Here is a 12,079-nt window from a genome sequence, read left to right as displayed (position 1 = left end):
CCTTCACCACATGGATATTTGAACAAATCCAGGCGAGGCCAGCGTGGGGCTTTGTCAAATGTAGTGTTTTATTTCAGGCTACCGAGACCTATTACTCATTAGTTATGTGATTGAAATCACTGTATACGATTGTTAATCAGAGTCATCTTGAAGAATTGAAGAGTTGTGTTTTTTTTTAATTTTTTTCCATCCCACATTTCTCACTCTCCTCTTCCTCTTCCCCTCCTAGCGGTTTTGTCGAGCAAACCCAGACCACCCCTCCCAGATCCCCATCCAGATCCGTCAGAAAATAACCTTGCTACCACTGTGGCGAGGCACGCCGCATTTCTCACACACACACACACACACACACACACACACACACACACACACACACACACACACACACGCACACACCCTGCAACTTCCATTCATACGGTGCAACAAGCCAAGCACATAAAACCGTTCCCACCCTAATAAACCCAGGTTCCCTTTCTCTCCGCCACAAAGGGATTCTGGCTCCCAAGGGCGTCGCGCTCTAAAGCGGACCCCCCTGTATAACGGAGCATGCTGGGAAAAGGGGGCGGGAGGGGGTGGAAGTGCGGTGACGGGGGCTCCTGACGCGAGCGCTCCACGGTGCCTGAACGTGAGGTCACAAAAGGGGCCCATGAAGTTGACAGCGTTCGGCTCGTTCCGCGGGAAGTGAGTCCGTTGCTAGAACCTCAAAAGCGCGTCGCGGTCTGGACACTCCTGTCCGACCAGGAACGTGGATCCATCGAAGGGAGCGGGCGGCACCTCTCGGTGGTTCTTATCAGCAAATCGGTACGAACGCCTGAATCAGATCAGGGTTGTCGGGGAGGAAGCTCAGCGATCCCGCCCCATCTCTCTCTCTCTCTCTCTCTCTCTTTTTTCTTCAGAATCTGAATCTGTTCGTACGGCCAAGTACATCTTCACACCCGAAGGAATTTAAAAAAGAAGCTTAAGAACGGTCGCAAGAAGGAAGTATACGAAAATATACACAATATACAGGATGTGCTCTATGGCAGTATAGCCGTGAGAATTGGCTGTGGGTCTGTTTTTCTGTCGAGATGCACACATATTTTGAGTTGCCGTGTGTATTATAAAGTTAGCACAATATACAGTATTGCACTTTAATGCTTTCTTTAATGCACACTTTAGGTGAGATACTCCGAGTGCTGAGAGCTTCCATCTGTGTTTTCTTTCATCACTATTTGTGAAATGTCTCATCTGTGTGTGTGTGTGTGTGTGTGTGTGTGTGTGTGTGTGTGTGTGTGTGTGTGTGTGTGTGTGTGTGTGTGTGTGTGTGTGTGTGTGTGTGTGTGTGTGTGTGTGTGTGTGTGTGTGTGTGCGTGCGTGCGCGCGTGTGTGTGTGTGTGTCTTCCTCTCCGCTTCAGCCGGTGCGCTGAGGTTTCTGAGGTGAGGCGTCCTCTAGTTTCTCACGCAAAGCGCATCTGAAGAAGCTCATCACATGCTCCTATCTCTCTCTCGCTCTCTCTCTCTCTCTCTCTCTCTCTCTCTCTCTCTCTTTCTATCTATTTCTATCTCTCTCTCGCTCCCTCTATCTATTTCTCTGTCTCTCTCTATCTCTCTCTCCCTCTCTCTCTATCTCGCTCTCCCTTTCTCTCTCTCTCTCTCTCTCTCTGCGTGTTTGAAATAAGAGAGCTTTAGAGTTATAAATGTTAGAAAATATTTTCTGCAGCAGTGGTAGTATTCGTGCGGTTGTGGTCGATTTGAAGGAGGAAAAGTAGATGAATACTAATAATTTCATTCTATTTTGGACAGAAAATAAACACTTCGGGGCCTTTTTTATTTATTTATTTTTTTTTTAATCGCTATCTCGGACAGACAGGACCGCAGATGCATCGCCGCTCAGGCTAATGCTCTGTGACTCGCGAAAACGATGAACGCATCCCTTTTTCCATGAGACGCGCGTTCAAGTCAGTCCGGTTTTGGAAAGCCACCCTTCAGACGGAGAGATTTAGCGTTATTTTCTGTAACCGTTCCTCCCTCCTTCGGTCTGATTCGAGGAGCCCCGAGAAAAAGGGAAAAAAAAGGGAAGGGGGAGCCTCGTCCCAAATTGCCTCGTCTGTGTAACGCAAGTTGTTCGACAAACCGCCGGGGTATTTTGCTTACATGAGGTAGTCCCTCTGTTTAAAACGCTTTCAGATTGAACCCGAGGATTTAATGACTCTTGGCCTTTGTTCCCTCGCAGTCGGGTTTCAGTCTCCCGACAGAACCAATTGTGCGGCGATGATGCATATTCACTAATGATTTCGGCTTTTTAAACGCCCGGTCTTGTTTTTTATTTTTTATTTTTATCCCCCCCCCCCCCTCCCTCTCTCTCTCCTTCCGACCTCCTGCTCTCCCCCACCTCCGCCACGCTGAAGTGATAATGTCGGAGAATCGAGCATTACCCGCCATCTGATCTCTGATCTCCAGTCCGGTTCCAGTGGGTTCAGCTGATTCATGCACTGCAGCGAGAATTATTTTCGCGTGGTTGAATGGGGGGGAAAAATAAATGAGGTGTGTGTGTGTGGGGGGGGGGGGGGGGGTTCAAGACTTGTCAAGAGGAAGAGGAAACTATAAATGCCTGGGTGTCTGTACGGAGCTGCAGGAACACTGGAACATCATCCCCTGTCACCGCGGTTCCACTGGGGATATCAGACGATTGTTCTCATGTGAGCCGCAGATGTGTGTGTGTGTGTGTGTGTGTGTGTGTGTGTGTGTGTGTGTGTGTGTGTGTGTGTGCCTGCCTGCCTGCCTATGTGTGAGCGCTAAGGCTCCAGAAATTTTAAGATACACTCTGCAAACAATTAGGAGCTGGTAGTACTTCTCGTGAAGCTGTCTCTAATTAAAATCTCCCTGCCTTAATCGGTTGGGAGATTTTTTTTCTATTTCTTTCTACTTTTCTTCTTCTACTTTTCCGCCGCGTGGGTGACTGCCTCGGCTTGCCGTACGATGGGGGGGCGCTGGGAACGAGGATGCTCCCGTTCCCATGACACGCGATGGGGCTTTTTGTTTGTTAAGCAGGAAGCGTTCGAAGGGCTCTCCGTGTAGATGGGATTTTTTCAATATGTGGGAAAATCGTTCCAAGTCACCTCGAGCCCATTTCACCACCTGAAAATGAGCGTGGCTGTGAGTGTGAGTCAAAACGAAAAGTCATGCATTGGCATCGCCACCTTGACCGCCGATAAACCAAGCCAACTCTCGCCAACACTGTAAGCAATCATATCATATCATCATATCAGCTCACAGTGATAAATATGTTCCTAGTCGGCCAATTGCGAAGGGACGTTAGATATTTATATTATAACAGCTTGAAATGTTTATCTTTTTTTGCACTAAAATTAGTTATTTGTCACTGGGATTGGGGATTTGATGTATTGGAGAAAGTTGTGACCAGAGGCTAGGGGCTATCTTCCTCTCTCCTCTCATTTTCAGACACGCAAAAATCCTCACAATGGCCATGATTGAAATCACCATGGCAACAAATGGCTTCATAAAGGCTGTAACACTTATCACGGGCGAGCGTGAGTGCTCTCCCCTCACCGCACAGACCAAAAGTACCTTCTGGAAATGGAGGAGCGCAAAAGAACCTCAATAGGTTGAGGCCTTTTTTTTTTTTTTTCGGTGCTTTTATTGTGTTGCCCTGTGTTCCAGTAAAGGGCCGCTCGCATGGAGCCTCGGAGCTGGCAGTCTGGCTGAGAGGCTGAGGCCAACTTGATAATGAATGTCTGCGGTGGTGAGAATCCCATTATGGCCCCAGTCCATCTAGAGTACAGCGAGCAACGGAGAGCGACACAGAGGCAAAGGCCTAAAAAGATGGTGGACGGTTCGACCGCGCACGTTCCTCACAATGATGATGAAGCCTGTCGCTTTGAGTTTCACAAAGTGGGTTTCAAAAAAGAACTCCTTAATGAAGGTCCCTGTAGCAGTAACAAATGATTCCATTAGTCCAAATGGTTGATAGATGCGTACTTAAGTTGTTTTCAGTTTTCTTTTGGTAATAAGAACGTGTCCTTTTAGTCTAATGGTTAATTGATCCGTCAGATTGTAATTTCTTTGAACTTTTTGACGTCAGTGTGAGTGTCTCTCTCAGAGGAGAAGAAATTAATGACGAGCAAAAAAGAACAAGAAAGAACAAGAACAAGAAGAACAAGAAATCTTTGGCAAACACATAGCGACCACAGAGGCAAGTGTGAGAGTGAGTGGCAGTGTGCGGACTTAGATCCAGATAAGGAACATACAGAATCAGATGTTGGACAAAAACTTCTTCATCAACTTAAATATGGAGCTACTGGACACAACAGTTCCTGTTTTTCAAAAAAAAAAAACAGTTGTCTGCAATGATGGTGTGTGTGTGTGTGTGTGTGTGTGTGTGTGTGTGTGTGTGTGTGTGTGTGTGTGTGTGTGTGTGTGTGTGTCTGTGTGTGTGTGTGTGTGTGTGTGTGTGTGTGTGTGCGTGCGTGTGTGCGTGCGTGCGTGTGTGTGGAGGGGGGGTTGCTATAGCAGCCCGTTCTGTCCTCCCCTCTTTCCCTCAAACCGCAGACCTGACTGACTGGGACAGGAGACAGGATGGGAAGTGAGAAGGAGGAGGAGGAAGAGGAGGAGGAGGAGGAGGAATGGTACTCACCTCGGAGTAGACTGCCGCCGTAGTTGGGGAAGGAGTCGAAGATGCTGTTGGACGCCATGACAAGGGGGGAGTCCTGGCGATCTGGATCCCGCGATCTGGAGCCGTTACGGGACTGACCTAGGAAGAGGAAAGAGGTTTGAAAGACAGAACGTAAGAGAGAGAGAGAAAGCGAGAGAGGGGTGGGGGGGGGGGGAGTGCAATAGGACAGAACTCCCTGGAACTCAAGAGCCCACTCGCAAGAACCAAGAATTTGGGGTTTCGCGACTACCGCAGGAATCCCAAGCCACAAGCCTGCAGAGAGAGCAGCAGCACATGTTAGCAGCGGCACCAGGGGAGGGAGGACATTGGGGAGAGAAGGACGACCGAGGGGATAGAGACTAATAGGAAGAGAGAGAACGAGAGAGATGATAGAGGAAATTGTGGCTGGTTTATTTTCCGAGGCACCGGTCCGAGCAGTGGACTCACCAGGGGGCTGTGGGTGGAGGGCTGTGGGTGGAGGGCTCAGGGTGGAGGGGTGTCCCTCTCTCGTGGCCAGGGTCCGGGTGGCAGCGCCAGGCAAGTGGGGAGGGCTGGGGTTGCGGTCCTCCCGTTGCACGGCGGGCCGGGGGTCTGAGGTTAGCCAGCTAGCCTGTTAGCGAGGCCTCTCTCTCGCTCTCTCTCTCTCTCTCTCTCTCTCACTCTCTCTCTCTCTCTCTCGCTCTCTCTCTCTCTCTCTCTCTCTCTCCCCCTGACTACAGCCTTAGTGGCAGCAAAACTAGGACTAGAAGCCACAATCTTTTGCTCTCTGCATCCTCGACGCCATCCTCCACTCGTACATGCCCCTCCGTGAGTGGAGGAGCCCACGTCACATGTCACATGAGGTCACTCCCACCCTCTCTCCCCTTCAGGCATCTTTCAATTTCTGTCTTTTTTTCTTCACCGGTTAGCTTTTACTTTCTGTGGTTCTCTCTCTCTCTCTCTCTCTCTCTCTGTCTCTCGCTCCCTCTCTCTCTCTCTCTCTCTCTCCGCAGTCGTGCTTTTGGAAATTTTTGGAGGTTTTCTTTTGAGTTCTACCCAGACGGCGGCCTGCGTGAGGCTTTCAGGAAGCGCTGAAACCAATCAAAGGGACCGGAGAGGCATCGCAATGCATGAAAACAAACAGAAGTGAGAGGAGGGAGGCGGAATCAATCAAAAAAGAGAGAGCGAACGAGTGAGCTTTGAGCTTTACTTTCACAGGGCAAGGAGGAAAGAGTAGAGTGTGTTCTCTGCTAAACTGAGGAAAACTGCTGCGTGTGTGGTGTGTGTGTAGAGAGAGATGGACGGATGGATGGATGGATGGATAGGTGGGCCGGTGGATGGATGATAGATAGATAGATAGATAGATAGATAGATAGATAGATAGATTTATGGATGGGCGGATGGATAGATGATAGATAGATGGAGTGATAGATAGATAGATGGGTGGATGGATGGATAGGTGGGCTAGTGGATGGATGATAGATTGATTGATAGATGGATAGATAGATGGGTGGATGGATGGATAGATAGAATTATTATGATATTTTATATTATTAAGTAATTTTAAAATATTTGATATGAATATTCTGATTTACTCACTTTTAAAAATCTACATAATCACAACTTTTTCATCTTATACAAGACCCAAGACTGCAAGAGAGTCCCCCTACACCTATACCTATACCTGTAAACCATGTTTTTTACAGATTGGCCTTATGTGTGTGTGTGTGTGTGTGTGTGTGTGTGTGTGCGTGAGCGTGGGCTCGGCGGTACCGTACGGGTTTCTGCGTTCGTCTGAGTCACACAACATCTGTGTTTGTAGGAACTGGTGTTTTTTTTCGGGGCAGCAAAACCAAGCCTCCACCCTTGCTCACCGCTCAACGGTATTGTTATCCGAGCTTAAGTGGAAGGAGTTGGGACCTTGATATGGTATTCATTGAAAAGTTGAACCACATCAGTTACACCAGGATGGATATTTTTTTAATATATTCAAGGGCATTTCCAATCAGAGTTACAATTAGGGGCTTTATATCAATATTGAGCTATATTCTCAAACATCCTCCCACTACACATACCAGCAGGGAAAAAGCAAAACAAAACCCACCAAAAAAAAAAGAAAAACAAGAAAATAAATATGCCAAAAAAAAAAAAAGAAATTCAATCAAAATTACAAGTTTAAAACCATTATTCCACGTCCATTATTATCGAATGCGATGAAGCCTCTTTTTGACTGTTATATATTTAAGACATTTCATTGAATTTGACTCTATAGTAAGTGTGAACTGTGTTCTGTCTTCTTTTGTTTATCTGAGTTTACATGACTGTAAAGAGAGAAGGGTTTTGACTAACGTGGTTATTTGTAATAAAAAAGCACACAGCGCAGAGATGAGCATGATGAGCAACTTCACTGCTGTCTTTCTTTTAATCTGTTCCGCTCGAGAAAACAGGAAATGATAAATGCCGACATGAACGTATAAGAGGACAGGAAAACAGAAAACAAGGAAATCAAATCGATAGTGGACAAAAGACAGACAGAGCAGGCAGAAACGCCAGCAGGATGGCACCTAGAGATCACTGTGTGTGGGTGTGTGCGTGCGTGCGTGCGTGCGCGAGAGAGCGCGCGTGTGTGCGCGCGTGTGTGTGTGTGTGTGTGTGCGTCCTATAGCCAGTCTGTGGTGCAGGCGAACTTCCTCTCTATGCGTCCTGTGTCTTTTTGTCGGCCTCACCATGTCTGGCCGCAGGACATCGGACCCAAACCACCGTCTGGTCACTCATGTGACTGAGTCCCTTTCCCTCGTAAACCTGTTGTAATGCCACGCGCCTACATATATGTGGTCTTGTATGCGCATGTCTATGGGCGAATGCATGTGTGTGTGTGTCTGCTGGTGTGTGTGCATGTTGTTTTGATGTTGTTTTTTCTCTGCGTGTGTTTACTTTGATACTCTGTGTTTCACACCTCTTTTGCGTTAGCCTGCGCTAATTGCCGGACAACACGGCCGCACACACCCGCAGCATGTTTGTATGTCTACGTACAGTACCATGTTGTCAGTGTGTGCATGTGTGTGTGTGTGTGTGTGTGTGTGTGTGTGTGTGTCTCCCCGGTAACCCGCACTGCCCTGTAAATGAGCACTTGCCGTTGGGTTAGGCGGCAGCGCGGGCTAAATGACACGGCGTGTCGGCGAGTGTGGCCGTAGGCTGAGGCCACAGCGCGGCCCCAAGGGCTTTTATCGGCGCGTCCGCCCGGCCGCCACTGGGCCTCCGACGCAACCTCACGCTCACAGCGATGCTTCCTCTGCCGACACCTCCGCCGCCCGCCCGCCCGCCCGCCCGCCCGCCCGCCCGGCCCGGCCCAGCCTGACCTGGACCTCCGCCTGGGGCTTGGCAGCGCGGGGATGGATGGCAGAAACCTCCCTCCGTGACTCCGTCCTTTACATGGTCAGACCTTGATGTGAAGGGCGCTTGTGTTCAAGCAGATATATAGCTCCAGGGAGCTGAGGTACGGAGGAATCCATTGAATCAAGCTCGACGTTTAGGCTGCGCATGTGGCCGCTGCGCGTTATTTTTTATCTGCCTGATTGTTGGCACCGGCGCACCTTATTATTTTTGTCCGTGTGATGAATAGTCTAAAAGAACCGTGTTTCCTACTACAACTGCCATTTTAAATATATATTTTAGAAGAACTGCTTCAGATCATTGTCGATTTCCCTATTTTTGTACATTTGTGGTGGACAAAAGACGTCCCATCTGGATTTTCAATCAGGAACAAAGAAAAGAAAGAGGAAAAGACAACAACAAAAACCCAATTCAGGATCATCCTGCAACATTGCACAAGAAAGGGAAATCGGCTCGATTGTTTCGTAGTCCAAACTTGACATTTGAGAAAAAGCTCTCGGAGTCAAGGCCTTTCCCTAAGCTCTCTGTATTTTCTCTTCTTTGTCTAGGTAAACATCTGCTTCATGTTTTGAAATGTATCTTATGGCTTTGGACTGCCCATGACCGTGAGGGGAAAATAGTCTCAGGATCATTGTGGCCTTCGTTTCGCTCGCCCGTTTTCGTTCCCCTGCCCAGGCCTTGTTTATCAAGCCCCTGTATTTAAGCTTAATATAACTCCTGTTTTGCTGAGAAAACTGTGGCGGTTTAATCACTGTCAGTGGTCCTACGCCTCTCGGGTGTGGCTCGCCAGGCAAAAAGGACCCAGTGCGGTCGTGCGTCCAGCTGCAAAGGGTCTTATTTTGTGGTCTGAAAAATTGCAGGCTTCCCCATATGTTCCCCATAAACGTGGAATGCAGCGTGGGACTCGACGAGGCTTTTAAAATGAAGTGGCCGTCATTGCATCAAACGCCATGGTTACGGGACCGCCCCGCCCTCTCTGGTCCGTTTTGGGGCTTGTGCACCATGTCCAAGCTCCTCACTTGCACCTCAGACGCGAGCCTTTCCCGGAAGATTATCCTGGACTTTGACAGGATGGACCCAGTTACTGCAATTTCCAATGAGATTTCCGTAACGCGGAGGAGATGGTTTTTACTCCAGAGGTTGTGTGTGGTCTTGTCACCAGTCCATGGTGTGACATTTTAAAATAATATCAGATAAGATAAAGTGTTACCTTATCTTACCTTATCTTATCAGCAGCAACAAACAGTGCAAGTCAACAAGGGTCAAGAAGCTTGGGTAAAAGAAAACTGAAAACAACTTAAGTACGCATCTATCATTCTATCATTATTTCCCACTGTCAAACCCCTCAACGTCCTCGAGAGGCGACGTGGCGATCGGTTGGTGTCAAAATATAATGAAAAAAAAGGGTGTGAGTAATAGAGAGCATGTTGACCATAACCTGGTGTTACAGAAACGTACTGTGGTGGCCTAAAAATGGGGAAACATTATTTACAATACAGTTACAGTTAGGATTTATTTACAAGTTTTGACTCTGCTTTTAAAATGAATCCAGCACAGCACCGGATCAGCATTTTGGGACGTGGTCGAGTGTGTCTGCATGCTTTGTGCATGAGTGCATGTTTGTTTATTTGTGGTTGTTTTTGTAAATGTCTGTGTGAGTACTCACGTTTGTTTGTGTGTGTGTGTGTGTGTGTGTGTGTGTGTGTGTGTGTGTGTGTGTTTGTGTATCTGTGTATGCACAACTTTGCTGGTGTGTGCTTGTTTGTTTTTGTGTGTTTACGTGTGTGTGTGTGTGTGGGTGTGTGTGTTTGTTTGCGGGCCTGCTGTCGTTGTTGGCGAGGCACTCCCAGATGCAGTGGTTTCAGTGTGCAGTATCACGGTTGGAAGTGATCACCGGGCCCATTATTTATTTATTGGCTCCAGCCGACATGGAGACTGTGGTAACCGCACGGAGGAGAGGGAGGGCCGCCATGTCGCCTCACACACACACACACACACACACACACAAACACACACACACACACACACACACACACACACACACACACACACACACACTTCCCTCACGTACACAGACAGGAGCTGTGTGTATACGACGTCCACACAGTCCTCGCAGCCCAGTACGACAGAGACAGCAGATCGCCAGGAGCCGGGATGAGCCAAGGTGCTGCGGTTGTCCAGGCTCCGAAACATGAGGAGACCAGTGTCATGGCATCTGAAATGACGGAGCAGGGATGGAAGACATGATCGTCAGCCAGGCGTTTAGAAGGAGAGGTTGGGATTGGATGGGTTTGCTCATCGTCAAGCTCCCCGAACTAAAAGGGCTTTATGGCGGGGTTCCGCAGACAGGGTTTAATCTAAATCAGGACAAAGCTAATCCTACTTAAATTAACTCAGAATTAAAAAGTGCCACTCTGAGACGTTGCTTAACTTGAGATGAATTAGTTCTAGACTAGCAAGTCCTAGACTAAGGTCATTCAGGACTAGTTGGCTCCTTCTGTCTAGTCATGCTGCTGGTGTTAGCCCAGATAATCCATTTTCTCAATTGTCAAGGTCGACCTGGAGGGCCACATCTATGAATCCAAAGGTTTAATTTAAGCCTTCACTTAGACCTAGATTAGCTCTAATCTTACTTCTGGAAATCCTTTTTTTAACCAGGTCTATGACTGAGAAAGCCTTTTGAAAATATGAAAATATGACTGCTGTCATTCCTTCTGCAACAGGAATAGGGTTAAAGGTATTGTTAATTTTAATTAAATTCAAATTAATTATATAATATATAATTATAAAAAATATAATAATAATAAATTAATAATAAGAATGAAATATATAATACTACTAATAATAATACTAATAATAATACTAATAATACTAATAATATTAATATAATAATAATAATAATAATAATAATAATAATAATAATAATAATATTAATAAAATAATAATTAATAATTATTATTTAAATAGAATTTTAAGTTAGGTTGGCCTATACGTCATATTATATAAATTTATTATATTTATATACTATAGTACTTTGCAAAAGTTGTAGGCACTAGTGAAAAAATTATGAAGTGTAAAGTGATGATGCTTTCAAAAATAATGCCATGAATATTTTTTATTTATCAGTTATGGACATACATTGTGAAGTAAACAAAAGAAACCTTCATCAAATCAATATTTGGTGTGACCACCCTTTGTCTGTAAAACAGCACCAACACTTAGGCACAGTTTTTGAAGGTACTCATCAGGCAGGTTGTTCCAAACAAACACCCTGGAGAACTTTCCATGGTTGTTGTGGGCATTGAGGCTCAGGTCTCAGCTGCTTGTGTCTCTTCATGGAATCCCAGCCTGACTGGATGATGTTGACATCAGGGCTCTGAGGGGACCATAGCATCTGTTGCAGGACCCCTTGTTCTTCTTTTCACTGATGATACTTCTTTATGACTTTGGCTGTGTGTTTGGGGTCGCTGTCATGCTACAGAAATATTGACACACAGAAGATATAAAATAATCGTCTAAGACAAATGTTTTTGTGAAACATCTACTGTGCCTAAAACCTTTACACAGTGCTTTATAATATTTATAATATTGCCACAGAAAAACCCACCATCACATCAGATGTCTTCACACAACAACATCTTATTTTAATGACATAGTGACAGAGAGATAGTCATTGTAATATTTAATGGCCATTGGTCATATATCACTAATCTCCGCTGTATTTAAACACTGCTGGTATGCTCACTTGGTAGGAAACCTGTTTCCATGACAGGGATATCCTTCGAGCTTGGTGAATTCGGACACCAATAAAATCACTTTACACAGTACACAATAATGGAGTTTAGAGCACAGTGCAGTGCACAGCGCAGTGCACAGCGCAGTGCACAGCGCAGTGCACAGCGCAGTGCACACCGCATCCTATGTGAAAGCCCCTTAAGTGTGTTTAGTCTCGAATTAGGCCTAATCTTTGTCCGCGAAACCGCCCCTAGGTCAAACATTTATCCTTTGAACAGATATAGATCCTTAAAATCTATATCTTAAATCCATTTTAACCTC

General features: G+C 46.3%; 1 protein-coding gene and 1 long non-coding RNA gene across 2 annotated transcripts in view; both read right to left on the bottom strand.

Annotated features, from left to right (window-relative positions):
• The window catches only part of runx3 (RUNX family transcription factor 3), a 52,923-nt gene extending 48,229 nt beyond the window's left edge, over nt 1-4,694 (bottom strand). The window contains exon 1 of the mRNA XM_080012823.1: nt 4,634-4,694. Within this exon, the coding sequence (XP_079868949.1) occupies nt 4,634-4,691 (58 nt within the window). The 5' untranslated portion in view covers nt 4,692-4,694. The remainder of the gene's footprint in view (nt 1-4,633) is intronic.
• Nucleotides 4,695-11,120: 6,426 nt separating this feature from the next.
• Nucleotides 11,121-12,079, bottom strand: part of LOC307239257 — a 17,894-nt gene continuing 16,935 nt past the window's right edge. The window contains exon 3 of the long non-coding RNA XR_013844466.1: nt 11,121-11,498. This is a non-coding gene — a long non-coding RNA (uncharacterized lncRNA). The remainder of the gene's footprint in view (nt 11,499-12,079) is intronic.

This window comes from Zeus faber, assembly GCF_960531495.2.
Source record: "Zeus faber genome assembly, chromosome: 13".
Taxonomy (NCBI): Eukaryota; Metazoa; Chordata; class Actinopteri; order Zeiformes; family Zeidae; genus Zeus; species Zeus faber.
This window is presented reverse-complemented; position numbering and strand designations above follow the sequence as displayed.